This window comes from Coregonus lavaretus (assembly GCF_964263955.1).
Source record: "Coregonus lavaretus genome assembly, chromosome: 34".
NCBI classification, from domain to species: domain Eukaryota; kingdom Metazoa; phylum Chordata; class Actinopteri; order Salmoniformes; family Salmonidae; genus Coregonus; species Coregonus lavaretus.
This window is the reverse complement of record NC_140021.1, coordinates 679,222-697,558: the sequence shown is the minus strand read 5'-3', so window position 1 is coordinate 697,558 and position 18,337 is coordinate 679,222. Positions and strand designations below refer to the sequence as shown.

At 48.7% G+C, this 18,337-nt stretch overlaps 1 protein-coding gene across 1 annotated transcript in view; it reads left to right on the top strand.

Moving 5' to 3' along the window:
• Window positions 1-18,337, top strand: part of LOC311109209 (uncharacterized protein C8orf34 homolog) — a gene marked incomplete at both ends in the record, with an annotated part of 118,217 nt that overhangs the window by 51,656 nt on the left and 48,224 nt on the right. The window contains 2 exons of the mRNA XM_084152056.1: window positions 13,472-13,638; window positions 15,819-15,892. Coding sequence (XP_084008182.1) covers window positions 13,472-13,638; window positions 15,819-15,892 — 241 coding nt within the window. The remainder of the gene's footprint in view (window positions 1-13,471; window positions 13,639-15,818; window positions 15,893-18,337) is intronic.

The following is an 18,337-nucleotide window of genomic DNA, read 5'->3' as shown; positions in this document are numbered from 1 at the left end:
GAATGCTGAGTTGCATCCAAAGAACACCATACCTAATGTGAAGCATGGGGGTGGAAACATCATGCTTTGGGGCTGTTTTTCTGCAAAGGGACCAGGACGACTGATCCGTGTAAAGGAAAGAATGAATGGGGCCATGTATCGTGAGATTTTGAGTGAAAACCTCCTTCCATCAGCAAGGGCATTGAAGATGAAACGTGGATGGGTCTTTCAGCATGACAATGATCCCAAACACACCGCCCGGGCAACGAAGGAGTGGCTTCGTAAGAAGAATTTCAAGGTCCTGGAGTGGCCTAGCCAGTCTCCAGATCTCAACCCCATAGACAATCTTTGGAGGGAGTTGAAAGTCCGTGTTGCCCAGGGACAGCCCCAAAACATCACTGCTCTAGAGGAGATCTGCATGGAGGAATGGGCCAAAATACCAGCAACAGTGTGTGAAAACCTTGTGAAGACTTACAGAAAACGTTTGACATGTGTCATTGCCAACAAAGGGTATATAACAAAGTATTGAGAAACTTTTGTTATTGACCAAATAGTTATTTTCCACCATAATTTGCAAATAAATTCATAAAAAATCCTACAATGTGATTTTCGGGATTTTTTTTTCTCATTTTGTCTGTCATAGTTGACGTGTACCTATGATACAAATTACAGGCCTCTCTCATATTTTTAAGTGGGAGAACTTGCACAATTGGTGGCTGACTAAATACTTTTTTCCCCCACTGTATCTGAGAGGAGAGGGGTATGGTCCCTCAGTATTTATCTGAGAGGAGAGGAGTATGGTCCCTCTGTATTTATCTGAGAGGAGAGGGGTATGGTCCCTCAGTATTTATCTGAGAGGAGAGGAGTATGGTCCCTCAGTATTTATCTGAGAGGAGAGGGGTATGGTCCCTCAGTATTTATCTGAGAGGAGAGGAGTATGGTCCCTCAGTGGAGAGGGGTATGTGAGGAATGTCCATAGGTCCAGTCAAATCAGCCTCCTAGATTAGTTCTGCTCCCTGCCTCTGCACTGCTGTCCCTGGGACACGTGTGGGAGAGTCACTAGTGCACCTCTGAATGACATCATCAACTTCTATGTTAATCCAAACTTCTATGTAGTCAGTGTTTGGCCACATTTTAATTCCTAATCTCTATACTAGACCAGTGGACATACTATATCTCTCTTAAGGTCAAACCCACCCACATATGCTAGACTTCAGGGAAGCAGGTCTCTCTCTCTCTCTCCCCCCCCCACCCACACCCCCCAGTGTATTTACAGTGCCTTCAGAAAGTATTCATACCCCTTGACTTATTTCACATTTCGTTGTGTTACAGCCTGAATTCAAAATTGATTAAATATTTTTTTTATTGCTCACCCATCTACACACTATACCGCATAATGACAAAGTGAAAACGTGTTTTCACATGATTTTTAGATTTTTTTTTTGCAAATGTATTGAACATGAAATACAGAAATATCTCATTTACATAAGGATTCACACTCCTGAGTCAAGCACCTACAGCTTTGAGTTGTCTTGGGTATGTCTGTGTCAGCTTTGAGTTGTCTTGGGTATGTCTGTATCAGCTTTGAGTTGTCTTGGGTATGTCTGTATCAGCTTTGAGTTGTCTTGGGTATGTCTGTATCAGCTTTGAGTTGTCTTGGGTATGTCTGTGTCAGCTTTGAGTTGTCTTGGGTATGTCTGTGTCAGCTTTGAGTTGTCTTGGGTATGTCTGTGTCAGCTTTGAGTTGTCTTGGGTATGTCTGTGTCAGCTTTGAGTTGTCTTGGGTATGTCTGTATCAGCTTTGCACATATGGATTTGCGGATTTTCTCCCATTCTTCCATGCCGATTTTTTCAAGCTTTGTTAAGTTAGAAGGGGAGTGGCGGTGAACAGCAATCTTCAAGTCTTTACACAGATTTTCAATGTGATTCAGGACTGGACTTTGGCTGGGCCACTCAAGGACTTTCACATTCTTGTTCTGAAGCCATTCCTGCATTGCTTTGGCTGTATGTCTCGAGTCAATGTCCTGCTGGAATGTAAATCTTCACCCCAGTCTAAGGTCGTTTGCACTCTGAAGCAGGTTCTCATCAAGGATTTGCCTGTATTTGGCTCCATTCATTGTTTCCTCTATCCTTACCAGTCTCCCAGTCCCTGCCTCTGAAAAGCATCCCCACAGCATAATGCTGCCACCACCATGCTTCACAGTTGGGATGGTGTTACATTTACATTTTTTTACATTTTAGTCATTTAGCAGACGCTCTTATCCAGCAGATAATCCAGCTCTTATCCAGTTAGTGAATGCATACATGTTGTTTTTTTTAATGTTTTTTTTTTCATACTGGCCCCCCGTGGGAAACGAACCCACATCCCTGCCGGCCAAACCCTCCCCTACCTTGGACGATGCTGGACCAATTATACACTGCCCATGGGTCTCCCGGTCGCGGCCGGCTGCGACAGAGCCTGGACTCAAACCAGGATCTCTAGTGGCACAGCTAGCACTGCGATGCAGTGCCTTAGACCACTGCGCCACTCGGGAGTTAGACAGGTGATGAGCTGTGCCCAGTTTTCTCCAGACGTAGCGCTTTGCATTCAGGCCAAAGTGTTCAGAATCTTTTGTCTTATGCTCTCAGGGTTTTTCACATGCCTTTTTGCAAACTCCAGGCGAGCTGTCATGTGCCTTTTTCCTCAGGAGTGTCTTCCGTCTGGCCACTCTCCCATAAAGCCCAGATTGGTGACGTGCTGTAGAGACGGTTGTCCTTCTGGCAGGCTCTCCCATCTCAGCCAAGGAGCTCTGTAGTTCCGTCAGAGTGGTCATTGGGTTCTTGATCACCTCCCTGACCAAGGTCCTTCTTGCCCGGTTGCTCAGTTTGGTCGGACGGCCAGCTCTAGGCAGAGTCTGGGTAGTTCCACATTTTTTTCCATTTCCCAATGATGGAGACCACTGTGCTCTTGGAAACTTTCAACACTCTAGAAATGGTTTTGTACCCTTCCCCAGATATATGCCTCATCACAATTATATCTCGGAGATCTACGGACAGTTCCTTCTACGGACTTCATGGAATAGTTCCTGCTCTGACATTGTCAACTGTGGGACCTTATATAGACAGGTGTGTTTCTTTCTAAATCAGATCCAAACAATTGAATTGGCCACAGGTGGACTTTGATCATCTCAAGGATGAACCGGAGCTCAATTTGGAGTGGCACAGCAAAGGGGTGTGAATACATATGTAAATTAGATATTGCTGTATTTCATTTTCAATACATTTCTAAAAACATGTTTTCACTTTGTCATTATGGGGTATTGTGTGTAGATGGGTGAGAAAAAAAAATGCATTTTGAATCCAGGATGTAACATAAGAAAATGTGAAATAAGTCAAAGGGTATGAATACTTTCTGAAAGCACTGTAAATAACCTCTGATATTATGGTCCTGTGCGTCCAGAAAAGAGGTGGTCTGGTCTGTGCCATCTGTCCAAGGCATTTCCAGGCCAGTGATGTGTGATCCATTTAGCTCCCTCCCCTCCCCTCCCCTCCCCCTCCCTTCCCCTCCCCTCCCCTCCCCTCCCCTCCCTCACCATCTAAAACAGCCAGGACTCATCAGCCCATAACCCTCTAGAACAGTGGTTCCCAACTCCGGTCCTCCAGTAACCCCCCCCAACAGAACACATTTTTATTGTAGCCCCGGGCAACCACACCTGATTCAACTTGCCAACTAATCATCAGGCCCTCAATGAGTTGAATCAGGTATGTTTGCCCAGGGCTGCAACAGAAAGGTGTGCTGTTGGGGGGGGGGGGGGTACTGGAGGCATGGAGCTGGGAACCACTGCTCTAGATGATTTAGTGGTCAGGTTAAAGAGGACAGAGCAGGAATTTGTCCGGAAACAGAACGGAACAGAGAGAACTGGAACAGAACAGACAGACGGGGGAGAAGCAGATGTCTGATATTTCACTGGGGAGAGATACTGCACAGCGCCAAAGCTAGTTTTAAATATGATACAGAATCAGTGGGTGTGTCCCAAATGGCACTATATTCCCTGTATAGTGTGCACTACTTTGACCACAGCCGGGAAGTGATACTATAAAGGGAACAGGGTGCCATTTGAGAAACAACCAGTATGATCCAGGAGCTGGCTCACTGTTGATAAGCCACAGATATAAACTATTGAACTTTAACATTCAGGCAGTAAACGATCCCCAGCAACAAACCCTCACAACCCCTCTGCCCATCTTATACACATCTCATGCGCATTACCAAACTGATAAGGAAGGAAGGAAATATGAAAAGAAAACGAAAGAGAAGAAAGCCCAAACAGAGAGGGAGGGAGGTATGGAGGGAGGGATGGATGGAGGTATGGAGGGAGGGTGGATGGAGGTATGGAGGGAAGGTGGATGGAGGTATGGAGGTATGGAGGCAGGGGTGGGTGGAGGTATGGAGGGAGGGATGGATGGAGGTATGAAGGCAGGGGTGGATGGAGGCATGGAGGGAGGGTGGATGGAGGTATGGAGGCAGGGGTGGGTGGAGGTATGGAGGGAGGGTGGATGGAGGTATGGAGGGAGGGTGGATGGAGGTATGGAGGCAGGGGTGGGTGGAGGTATGGAGGCAGGGGTGGATGGAGGTATGGAGGCAGGGGTGGATGGAGGTATGGAGGCAGGGGTGGATGGAGGTATGGAGGGAGGGGTGGATGGAGGTATGGAGGGAGGGGTGGATGGAGGTATGGAGGCAGGGGTGGATGGAGGTATGGAGGGAGGGTGGATGGAGGTATGGAGGGAGGGTGGATGGAGGTATGGAGGTATGGAGGTATGGAGGGTGGGGTTGATGGAGGTATGGAGGCAGGGGTGGATGGAGGTATGGAGGCAGGGGTGGATGGAGGTATGGAGGCAGGGGTGGATGGAGGTATGGAGGGAGGGGTTGATGGAGGTATGGAGGGAGGGGTTGATGGAGGTATGGAGGGAGGGAGGGAGGGGTGGATGGTGGTATGGAGGGAGGGGTGGCTGGAGGTATGGAGGTATGGAGAGAGGGGTGGATAGAGGTATGGAGGGAGGGTGGATGGAGGTATGGAGGTATGGAGGGAGGGGTGGATAGAGGTATGGAGGGAGGGGTGGATGGAGGTATGGAGGCAGGGGTGAATGGAGGTATGGAGGCAGGGGTGGATAGAGGTATGGAGGCAGGGGTGAATGGAGGTATGGAGGGAGGGGTGGATGGAGGTATGGAGGCAGGGGTGGATGAAGGTATGGAGGCAGGGGTGGATGGAGGTATGTAGGGAGGGTGGATGGAGGTATGGAGGTATGGAGGAAGGGGTGGATGGAGGTATGGAGGTATGGAGGAAGGGGTGGATGGAGGTATGGAGGCAGGGGTGAATGGAGGTATGGAGGCAGGGGTGAATGGAGGTATGGAGGCAGGGGTGAATGGAGGTATGGAGGGAGGGGTTGATGGAGGGAGGGGTGGATAGAGGTATGGAGGGAGGGGTGGATGGAGGTATGGAGGGAGGGGTGGATAGAAGTATGGAGGGAGGGGTGGATAGAGGTATGGAGGCAGGGGTGAATGGAGGGAGGGGTGGATAGAGGTATGGAGGGAGGGGTGGATGGAGGTATGGAGGGAGGGGTGGATAGAAGTATGGAGGGAGGGGTGGATGGAGGAATGGAGGGAGGGGTGGATGGAGGTATGGAGGGAGGGGTGGATGGAGGTATGGAGGGAGTGGTGGATGGAGGTATGGAGGGAGGGGTGGATGGAGGAATGGAGGGAGGGGTGGATAGAAGTATGGAGGGAGGGGTGGATGGAGGAATGGAGGGAGGGGTGGATGGAGGTATGGAGGGAGGGGTGGATGGAGGTATGGAGGGAGTGGTGGATGGAGGTATGGAGGGAGGGGTGGATGGAGGAATGGAGGGAGGGGTGGATGGAGGTATGGAGGGAGGGGTGGATGGAGGTATGGAGGGAGGGGTGGATGGAGGTATGGAGGGAGGGGTGGATGGAGGTATGGAGGGAGGGGTGGATGGAGGTATGGAGGGAGGGGTAAATGGAGGTATGGAGGGAGGGGTGAATGGAGGTATGGAGGGAGGGAGTGCGCCTGGCTTCTGACCTGTCTGATACCGTTATCTCACCCTGGCATTGGGTAGAGTTGTGCCCACATGGGCCCTATCGTGTCCAACACTCAGAAACATGAGGACAACATTGGGTCGGGAAATGTGTCGGAAGAAAAAATGATATAAAAAATATGTGATAATAGCAGGCGGTATCAGTGCAGGGCGGTCTTGTGAAAACAAATACATTTTGGACTGCACTTAAGATATGATATTCTGTTCTTTATCAGGAGGTATAAAGATACAGAGAGATACTCAAAGGCTGACAATATTTTGTATTTATTTTACCAGGTAAGTTGACTGAGAACACATTCTCATTTACAGCAACGACCTGGGGAATAGTTACAGGGGAGAGGAAGGGGGATGAATGAGCCAATTGGAAGCTGGGGATGATTAGGTGGCCATTATGGTATGAGGGCAAGATTGGGAATTTAGCCAGGACACCGGGGTTAACACCCCTACTCTTGCAATAAGTGCCATGGGATCTTTAGTGACCACAGAGAGGCAGGATACCCGTTTAGCATCCTATCCAAAAGACAGCACCCGACACAGGGCAATGTTCCCAATCACTGCCCTGGGGCATTGGGATATTATTATTGTTTGACCAGAGGATAGAGTGCCTCCTACTGGCCCTCCAATACCACTTCCAGCAGCATCTGGTCTCCCATCCAGGGACTGACCAGGACCAACCCTGCTTAGCTTCAGAGGCAAACCAGCAGTGGGATGCAGGGTGGTATAATGTCTTTCAGTCTTCCATGTACTTATTTTCTACTCTGTGAAACCCCCACCTATAACAGACAGAAATACAAGACCGGTTGAGCAGTCACTCTCACGCTAGCGCCAGACAGGAGCCAGCCAGGAGCCAGACATGAGCCAGACAGGAGCCAGCCAGGGACCAGCCAGGAGCCAGCCAGGAACCAGCCAGGAGCCAGCCAGGAGCCAGCCAGGAGCCAGCCAGGAACCAGCCAGGAACCAGCCAGGAGCCAGCCAGGAACCAGCCAGGAGCCAGCCAGGAGCCAGCCAGGAGCCAGCCAGGAACCAGCCAGGAGCCAGCCAGGAGCCAGCCAGGAGCCAGTCAGGAGCCAGCCAGGAGCCAGCCAGGAGCCAGCCAGGAGCCAGCCAGGAACCAGCCAGGAGCGAGCCAGCCAGGAGCCAGCCAGGAACCAGCCAGAAGCCAGCCAGGAGCCAGTCAGGAGCCAGCCAGGAGCCAGTCAGGAGCCAGCCAGGAGCCAGCCAGGAGCGAGCCAGGAGCCAGACAGCCAGGAGCCAGCCAGGAGCCAGCCAGCCAGGAGCCAGCCAGGAGCCAGCCAGGAGCCAGCCAGGAGCCAGCCAGGAGCCAGGCAGCCAGGAGCCAGCCAGCCAGGAGCCAGCCAGGAGCCAGCCAGGAGCCAGGCAGCCAGGAGCCAGCCAGCCAGGAGCCAGCCAGGAGCCAGCCAGCCAGGAGCCAGCCAGGAGCCAGCCAGGAGCCAGCCAGGAGCCAGCCAGGAGCCAGCCAGGAGCCAGCTAGGAGCCAGGCAGGGACCAGTCAGGAGCCAGCCAGGAACCAGCCAGGAGCCAGTCAGGAGCCAGCCAGGAGCCAGCCAGGAGCCAGCCAGGAGCCAGCCAGGAGCCAGCCAGGAGCGAGCCAGCCAGGAGCCAGCCAGGAGCCAGCCAGGAACCAGCCAGGAGCCAGCCAGGAGCCAGCCAGGAACCAGCCAGGAGCCAGCCAGGAACCAGGCCATACCAGCACGGAGGTCACTAATCTTTAGTAACACCTCCGAGGGTGTTTAGGTATTTACTGCTGCCCCACCCAGTGCAGCCCTCTTAAATGCTGCCTTCGCCCCACCCAGTGCAGCCCTCTTAAATGCTGCCTGCGCCCCACCCAGTGCAGCCCTCTTAAATGCTGCCTTCGCCCCACCCAGTGCAGCCCTCTTAAATGCTGCCTGCGCCCCACCCAGTGCAGCCCTCTTAAATGCTGCCTTCGCCCCACCCAGTGCAGCCCTCTTAAATGCTGCCTTCGCCCCACCCAGTGCAGCCCTCTTAAATGCTGCCTGCACCCCACCCAGTGCAGCCCTCTTAAATGCTACCTGCGCCCCACCCAGTGCAGCCCTCTTAAATGCTGCCTGCGCCCCACCCAGTGCAGCCCTCTTAAATGCTGCCTGCGCCCCACCCAGTGCAGCCCTCTTAAATGCTACCTGCGCCCCACCCAGTGCAGCCCTCTTAAATGCTGCCTGCGCCCCACCCAGTGCAGCCCTCTTAAATGCTGCCTGCGCCCCACCCAGTGCAGCCCTCTTAAATGCTGCCTGCGCCCCACCCAGTGCAGCCCTCTTAAATGCTGCCTTCGCCCCACCCAGTGCAGCCCTCTTAAATGCTGCCTGCGCCCCACCCAGTGCAGCCCTCTTAAATGCTACCTGCGCCCCACCCAGTGCAGCCCTCTTAAATGCAACCTGCGCCCCACCCAGTGCAGCCCTCTTAAATGCTGCCTGCGCCCCACCCAGTGCAGCCCTCTTAAATGCTGCCTGCGCCCCACCCAGTGCAGCCCTCTTAAATGCTGCCTGCGCCCCACCCAGTGCAGCCCTCTTAAATAATGCCAGGAGTAAGTTCAGGAGTACAAATGTGCTTAACAAGTCACATAATAAGTTACATGGACTCACTGTGTGCATAATAGTGTTTAACATGATTTTTGAATGGCTACCTCATGTCTACACATACAATTATTTGTAAGGTCCCCCAGTCGAGCAATGAATTTGAAACACAGATTCAACCACAAAGACATTTACATTTACATTTTAGTCATTTAGCAGACGCTCTTATCCAGAGCGACTTACAGTTAGACCAGGGAGGTTTTCCAATGCCTCGCAAAGAAGGGCACCTATTGGCAGATGGGTAAAAAAAATAAAAAATACAGACATTAGATATCCCCTTGAGCATGGTGAAGTTACACTTTGTGTATCAATACACCCGGTCACGACAAAGACACAGGCATCCTTCCTAACTCATTTGTCGCAGAGGAAGGACACCGCTCAGGAAGGAAGGATACTGCTTTCACCATGAGGACAATGGTGACTTTAAAACAGTTACAGAGTGTAATCATAGAGGACAATCTGGTTCAGTCTGCTGTCCACCAGACACTGGGAGATGAATTCACATTTCAGCAGGACAATAACCTACAACACAAGGCCACAATCTACACTGGAGATGCTTACCAAGAAGACAGTGAATGTTCTTGAGTGGCTGAGATAGAGTTTTGACTTAAATCTACTTGAAAATCTATGGCAAGACCTGAAAATGGTTGTCTAGCAATGATCAACAACCAATTTGACAGAGCTCGAATATTTTTTTAAAGAATACGGGGCAAATGTTGCACAATCCAGGGGTGGAAAGCTCTGAGAGACTTACCCAGAATGACTCACAGCTGTAATCACTGCCAAAGGTGATTATACAAAGTATTGACTCAGGGCTGTGAATACTTATGTAAAATAGATATTTCTGTATTTCATTTTCAATAAATGTACATAAGTATTCAGACCCTTTGCTATAAGACTCGAAATTGAGCTCAGGTGCATCCTGTTTCCATTGATCATCCTTGAGATGTTTATACAATTGATTGGAGTCCACCTGTGGTAAAATCAATTGATTGGACATGATTTGGAAAGGCACACACCTGTCTATATAACGCCCCACAGTTGACATTGCATGTCAGAGAAAAAACCAAGCTATGAGGTCGAAGGAATTGTACGTAGAGCTCCAAGACAGGATTGTGTCGAGGCACAGATCTGGGGAAGGGTACCAAAAAATGTCTGCAGCATTGAAGGTCCCCAAGAACACAGTGGCCTCCATCATTCTTAAATGGAAGAAGTTTGGAACCACCAACATTTTTGCTAGAGCTGGCCGCCCAGCCAATCGGAGCAATCGGGGGACAAGGGCCTTGGTTAGGGAGGTGACCAGGCCTTTATGGAAGTGGCTAGACGGAAGCAACTCCTCAGTAAAAGGCACATGACAACCCGCTTGGAGTTTGCCAAAAGGCACCTAAAGGACTCTCAGACCATGAGAAACAAAATTCTCTGGTCTGATGAAACCAAGATTGAACTCTTTGGCCTGAATGCCAAGCGTCACGTCTGGAGGAAACCTGGCACCATCCCTACGGTGAAGCATCATGCTGTGGGGATGTTTTTCAGCGGCAGGGACTGGGAGACTAGTCAGGATCGAGGTAAAGATGAACGGAGCAAAGTACAGAGAGATCATTGATGAAAACCTTCTCCAGAGGGCTCAGGACCTCAGACTGGGGGCAAAGGTTCACCTTCCAACAGGACAACGACCCTAAGCACACAGCCAAGACCCGTGTAGCTCAGTTGGTAGAGCATGGTGTTTGCAACGCCAGGGTTGTGGGTTCAATTCCCACGGGGGGCCAGTATGAAAAAATAAATGTATGCACTCACTAACTGTAAGTCGCTCTGGATAAGAGCGTCTGCTAAATGACTCAAATGTAATGCAGGAATGGCTTCGGGACAAGTCTCTGAATGTCCTTGACTGGCCCAGCCAGAGCCTGGGATTTCTTTCCTTCTTAATGTGTTTGAGCCAATCAGTTGCGTTGTGACAAGGTTGGGTTGGTATACAGAAGATAGCCCTATTTGGTAAAAGACCAAGTCCATATTATGGCAATAACAGCTCAAATAAGCAAAGAGAAAAGACAGTCCATCATTACTTTAAGACATGAAGGTCAGTCAATCTTGAAAATGTCAAGAACTTTGAAAGTTTCTTCAAATGCAGTTGCATAAACCATCAAGCGCTATGATGAAACTGGCTCTCATGAGGACCGCCGCAGGAAATGGGTCCTCAGATCCTCAAAAAATTCTACAGCTGCACCATCGAGAGCATCCTGACTGGTTGCATCACCGCCTGGTATGGCAACTGCTTGGCCTCCGACCGCAAGGCACTACAGAGGGTAGTGCGTACGGCCCAGTACATCACTGGGGCCAAGCTTCCTGCCATCCAGGACCTCTATACCAGGCGGTGTCAGAGGAAGGCCCTCAAAATTGTCAAAAACTCCAGCCACCCTAGTCATAGACTGTTCTCTCTGCTACCGCACGGCAAGCGGTACCGGAGTGCCAAGTCTAGGTCCAAAAGACTTCTCAACAGCTTCTACCCCCAAGCCATAAGACTCCTGAACAGCTAATCATGGCTACCCGGACTATTTGCACTGCCCCCCCACCCCATCCTTTTTACGCTGCTGCTACTCTGTTTATTATTTATGCATAGTCACTTTAACTCTACCTACATGTACATATTACTTCAACTACCTCAACTAGCCGGTGCCCCCGCACATTGACTCTGCAACGGTACCCCCCTGTATATATAGCCTCCCTACTGTCACTTTATTTTACTTCTGCTCTTTTTTTTCTCAACACTTTTTTTGTTGTTGTTTTATTTGTACTTTTTTTGTTAAAAATAAATGCACTGTTGGTTAAGGGCTGTAAGTAAGCATTTCACTGTAATGTCTGCACCTGTTGTATTCGGCGCATGTGACCAATACAATTTGATTTGATTTGATTTGAAAGGAAGACCCAGAGTTACCTCTGCTGCAGAGGATAAGTTCATTAGAGTTACCAGCCTCAGAAATTGCAGCCCAAATAAATGCTTCACAGAGTTCAAGGAACAGACACATCTCAACATTAACTGTTCAGAGGAAACTGCGTGAATCAGGCCTTCATGGTCTAATTGCTGCAAAGAAAGCACTACTAAAGGACACCAATAATAAGAAGAGACTAGCTTGGGCCAATAAACACAAGCAATGGACATTAGACTGGTGGTAATCTGTCCTTTGGTCAGATGAGTTCAAATTTGAGATTTTTGGTTCCAACTTCTGTGTCTTTGTGAGACGCAGAGTAGGTGATCGGATAATCTCGGCATGTGTGGTTCCCACCGTGAATTATGGAGGAGGAGGTGTGATGGTGTGGGGGTGCTTTACTGGTGACACTGTCTGTGATTTATTTAGAATTCAAGGCACACTTAACCAGCATGGCTACCACAGCATTCTGCAGCGATACGCCATCTCATCTGGTTTGCGCTTAGTGGGACTATCATTTGTTTTTCAACAGAACAATGACCCAAAACACACCTCCAGGCTGTGTAAGGGCTATTTGACCAACAAGGAGAGTGATGGATTGCTGCATCAGATGACCTGGCCTCCACAATCCCCCGACCTCAACCCAATTGAGATGGTTTGGGATGAGTTGGACCACAGAGTGAAGGAAAAGCAGCCAACAAGTGCTCAGCATATTTGGGAACTTCAAGACTGTTGGAAAAGCATTCCTCATGAAGCTGGTTGAGAGAATGCCAAGAGTGTGCAAAGCTGTCATCAAGGCAAAGGCTGGCTACTATGAAGAATCTCAAATATAAAATATATTTTGAATTGTTTAACACTTTTTGGGTTGCTACGTGATTCCATATTTCATAGTTTTGATGTCTTCACTATTATTCTACAACGTAGAAAATAATAAAAATAAAGAAAAACCCAGGAATGAGTAGGAGTGTCCAAACTTTTGACTGGTACTGTATATACTAAACAAAAATATAAATGCAACATGTAAAGTGTTGGTAAAATCTTTGGAAATTGTTGCGTTTATATTTTTGTATCAGTATAGATAAGACCAGTGAAGCCTCTCTCGTCCTCTCTGTCCCATCGACTCTCACCGATAGACCCGCTGTCTCCCATAGAAGGGTCCGGGCCTGTATTCATAAAATAAAAAGTAAATTGGTCATTTAGCAGACGCTCTTATCCAGAGCGACTTACAGGAGCAATTAGGGTTAAGTGCCTTTGCTCAAGGGCACAGACAGTTTTTTCACCTAGTCGGCTCGGGGATTAGAACCAGCGACCTTTCGGTTACTGGCACAACACTCTTAACCACTAAGCTACCTGCCGCCCATAAAGCGTCTCCAGTAGAATACTGATATAGGGTTCAGTTTAGTCTTTTAGGTCATCATGAATAAGATACCATGGACAAAGGGAACTGATTCACGATCAGCACTCGTCCTCTAAAAACGCTTTATGACTGCAGGTCCAGATGTATAGCACGGTAGAGACATGTAGATGGAAACAGATGTACTGCACTCTACATGCTGTGGCTGTTGCCCAGTGGAAACTAGAGGTCAATGGAGCGTGTCGTTGCTTATCATTTAGATCTGGGAAATATCCACTGAGAAAGAAAGGTGACGGCTAGCGGTTGTTTTTAGCGTCGTGACGTGTTTTGTTGTCTGAACCACTGCAGTTGATGAGTGTGTTATCTGAAGTAATGGTGCTCATGTGAGAGCTAGCGATTGTTTGATGTGTGGGTTGTGACGTTGTGAAGTGTGATGATTTGTGTGTGAGTTGTCTTGACATGTGGTTCATCCTGTAGTTGTTAGGGATGTATATCTATGTTGTGTTGCATCTCTACAGGCTGCAGGGGGACAGCATGTCAGATGCCAGTAGACCAGAAGAGGAGCACCATGGTCCCTCCCAGCATGGACCACAGCATGGACCCCCCCATCACCATCACCTCTTCCCAGAACATACTGCTGTGGACATGCCTGATGGACATCACCTACAAGCTGTTTCTGTCTCCTGTGAGTAAAACAATTCACGTATCCTGAAAAAAGAGTGTCACCTTGTAGCCAGTGAACTCAGAGTGCAGTATAGTATATTGAGTGCCAGGTGAGGTGTAGCCAGTGAACTCAGAGTGCAGTATAGTATATTGAGTGCCAGGTGAGGTGTAGCCAGTGAACTCAGAGTGCAGTATAGTATATTGAGTGCCAGGTGAGGTGTAGCCAGTGAACTCAGAGTGCAGTACAGTACACTGCTCAAAAAAATAAAGGGAACACTAAAATAACACATCCTAGATCTGAATGAATGAAATAATCTTATTAAATACTTTTTTCTTTACATAGTTGAATGTGCTGACAACAAAATCACACAAAAGTTATCAATGGAAATCAAATGTATCAACCCATGGAGGTCTGGATTTGGAGTCACACTCAAAATTAAAGTGGAAAACCACACTACAGGCTGATCCAACTTTGATGTAATGTCCTTAAAACAAGTCAAAATGAGGCTCAGTAGTGTGTGTGTGGCCTCCAGGTGCCTGTATGACCTCCCTACAACGCCTGGGCATGCTCCTGATGAGGTGGCGGATGGTCTCCTGAGGGATCTCCTCCCAGACCTGGACTAAAGCATCCGCCAACTCCTGGACAGTCTGTGGTGCAACGTGGCGTTGGTGGATGGAGCGAGACATGATGTCCCAGATGTGCTCAATTGGATTCAGGTCTGGGGAACGGGCGGGCCAGTCCATAGCATCAATGCCTTCCTCTTGCAGGAACTGCTGACACACTCCAGCCACATGAGGTCTAGCATTGTCTTGCATTAGGAGTAACCCAGGGCCAACCGCACCAGCATATGGTCTCACAAGGGTTCTGAGGATCTCATCTCGGTACCTAATGGCAGTCAGGCTACCTCTGGCGAGCACATGGAGGGCTGTGCGGCCCCCCAAATAAATGCCACCCCACACCATGACTGACCCACCGCCAAACCGGTCATGCTGGAGGATGTTGCAGGCAGCAGAACATTCTCCACGGCGTCTCCAGACTCTGTCACGTCTGTCACATGTGCTCAGTGTGAACCTGCTTTCATCTGTGAAGAGCACAGGGCGCCAGTGGCGAATTTGCCAATCTTGGTGTTCTCTGGCAAATGCCAAACGTCCTGCACGGTGTTGGGCTGTAAGCACAACCCCCACCTGTGGACGTCGGGCCCTCATACCACCCTCATGGAGTCTGTTTCTGACCGTTTGAGCAGACACATGCACATTTGTGGCCTGCTGGAGGTCATTTTGCAGGGCTCTGGCAGTGCTTCTCCTGCTCCTCCTTGCACAAAGGCGGAGGTAGCGGTCCTGCTGCTGGGTTGTTGCCCTCCTACGGCCTCCTCCATGTCTCCTGATGTACTGGCATGTCTCCTGGTAGCGCCTCCATGCTCTGGACACTACGCTGACAGACACAGCAAACCTTCTTGCCACAGCTCGCATTGATGTGCCATCCTGGATGAGCTGCACTACCTGAGCCACTTGTGTGGGTTGTAGACTCCGTCTCATGCTACCACTAGAGTGAAAGCACCGCCAGCATTCAAAAGTGACCAAAACATCAGCCAGGAAGCATAGGAACTGAGAAGTGGTCTGTGGTCACCACCTGCAGAACCACTTCTTTATTGGGGGTGTCTTGCTAATTGCCTATAATTTCCACCTGTTGTCTATTCCATTTGCACAACAGCATGTGAAATGTATTGTCAATCAGTGTTGCTTCCTAAGTGGACAGTTTGATTTCACAGAAGTGTGATTGACTTGGAGTTACATTGTGTTGTTTAAGTGTTCCCTTTATTTTTTTGAGCAGTGTATATTGAGTGCCAGGTGAGGTGTAGCCAGTGAACTCAGAGTGCAGTATAGTATATTGAGTGCCAGGTGAGGTGTAGCCAGTGAACTCAGAGTGCAGTATAGTATATTGAGTGCCAGGTGAGGTGTAGCCAGTGAACTCAGAGAGCAGTACAGTATATCGGTGCCAGGTGAGGTGTATACTGACTGTGTAGCTCAGTTGGTAGAGCGTGGTGCTTGCAACGCCAGGGTGGTGGGTTAGATTCCCAGGGGGGACCTGTGCAAAAATGTATTCACTCACTACTGTAAGTCACTCTGGATAATAGAGTCTGCTAAATGTATAGTGGCATCACTCTTCCTCTTTCTTTCTGTGTGTGGTTTCGTCTGGAGAAGGTCCCTTGCCTGGGGTGGACACAGGCCTGGCACGAGATCAGGAATGCGAAACTGCGTCCCAGATGTCTGTCCCAGTAAGTGTCTGTTCTCCTTTCCCTCCCTCCCTCTGTTCTCCTTTTCCTCTCTCTGTTCTCCTTTTCCTCTCTCTGTTCTCCTTTTCCTCTCTCTGTTCTCCTTTTCCTCTCTCTGTTCTCCTTTTCCTCTCTCTGTTCTCCTTTCCCTCCCTCCCTCTGTTCTCCTTTTCCTCTCTCTGTTCTCCTTTTCCTCTCTCTGTTCTCCTTTCCCTCTCTCTGTTCTCCTTTCCCTCTCTCTGTTCCTCTCTCTGTTCTCCTTTCCCTCTCTCTGTTCTCCTTTCCCTCTCTCTGTTCTCCTTTTCCTCTCTCTGTTCTCCTTTTCCTCTCTCTGTTCTCCTTTTCCTCCCTCTGTTCTCCTTTTCCTCTCTCTGTTCTCCTTTTCCTCTCTCTGTTCTCCTTTTCCTCTCTCTGTTCTCCTTTTCCTCTCTCTGTTCTCCTTTTCCTCTCTCTGTTCTCCTTTCCCTCTCTCTGTTCTCCTTTCCCTCTCTCTGTTCCTCCCTCTGTTCTCCTTTTCCTCCCTCTGTTCTCCTTTTCCTCTCCCTGTTCTCCTTTTCCTCTCTCTGTTCTCCTTTTCCTCTCTCTGTTCTCCTTTTCCTCTCTCTGTTCTCCTTTCCCTCCCTCTGTTCTCCTTTCCCCTCTCTCTGTTCTCCTTTCCCTCCCTCTCTCTGTTCTCCTTTCCCTCCTTCTCTCTGTTCTCCTTTTCCTCCCTCTGTTCTCCTTTCCCTCCTTCTCTCTGTTCTCCTTTTCCTCCCTCTGTTCTCCTTTTCCTCTCTCTGTTCTCCTTTTCCTCCCTCTGTTCACCCTTTCCTCCCTCTGTTCACCCTTTCCTCTCTCTGTTCTCCTTTTCCTCCCTCTGTTCTCCTTTCCCTCTCTCTGTTCTCCTTTTCCTCTCTCTGTTCTCCTTTTCCTCCCTCTGTTCTCCTTTTCCTCCCTCTGTTCTCCTTTTCCTCTCTCTGTTCTCCTTTTCCTCCCTCTGCTCTTCCCTACTTCCCACCAAACAATCCAGCTCACCTTCCTCACAATTATCACTGCTCTAACCCTAAACCCCCTAGAAATAGCATTTGACCTTGTGGGGACCAACAACATGTCCCCAGTTGGTCAAATGTTTGTTCGTTTACTATTCTTGTGGGGACTTCTGGTCCCCACGTGTATAGTTAAACACGTCCACGCTCACACACTCACACTCAAACTCACACACTAGCCGTGACAGCTTCTCTAGGGGATAATTGCTTCATAAAAGCCAGATATGTTCCTAAAGCAATAGCCGGAATAATTTACCAATAATTTCGGCTCATTTTCCTTCATAAGTGTCAATTGCTATGTTCATTTTTAAATCAAACCTAGCCCCTATAGCCCTTATGACTGGGTATTACCATCATAAAGTCACTGGGGAGGAAAATTGTTCAATTTTTGTAAGTAATAAGAATGAGATAATTAGCGTGATGCAATGCTGTGTGTATGTCTCTATGTTTCAGGGCAAGAGCGTGATGGTTCAGGGTTTGTTTGTGTTTCCAGGTGCCTTTTGGATGTAGTTCAGCTGATATAATGCACAGACCTTTCTCTCTTTCCAGGTATTTGGCACCGACCACCTCTCCACTCTATTTTATTTATTTTCTATTTATTTATTTCACCTTTATTTAACCAGGTAAGCCAGTTGAGAACAAGTTCTCATTTACAACTGCGACCTGGCCAAGATAAAGCAAAGCAGTGCGATAAAAATAACAACACAGAGTTACATATGGGGTAAAACAAAACAAAGTCAAAAATACAACAGAAATAAGTATATATACAGTGTGTGCAAATGTAGCAAGTTATGGAGGTAAGGCAATAAATAGGCTATAGTGCAAAATAATTACAATTAGTTTTAACACTGGAATGATAGATGTGCAAGAGATGATGTGCAAATAGAGATACTGGGGTACAAATGAGCAAAATAAATAACAATATGGGGATGAGGTAGTTGGGTGGGCTAATTTCAGATGGGCTGTGTACAGGTGCAGTGATCGGTAAGGTGCTATGTTAACTGATGCTTAAAGTTAGTGAGGGAGATAAGTGTCTCCAGCTTCAGAGATTTTTGCAATTTGTTCCAGTCATTGGCAGCAGAGAACTGGAAGGAATGGCGGCCAAAGGAGGTGTTGGCTTTGGGGATGACCAGTGAGATATACCTGCATGCTCCCAACTCTCTGTGGTCATTTGTTATACACATGATTATCAGCAGACCCAATCTCAATGTTTTAAACTCCAGGGACGTGTCCCAAATTGCACTCCATTCCCTTTATAGTGCACTACATTTAATCCGAGCCCAATGGGCCCTGGTCAAAATAAGTGCACTATAGGGAATAGGGTGCAATTGGGGATGCAATTAGGGTGCAATTCGGTAACCCAATAGCTGCTTTATTCCCATACAAAGGTTTGTCTCTTTAGTTTTTCCAGGCTTTCATATAT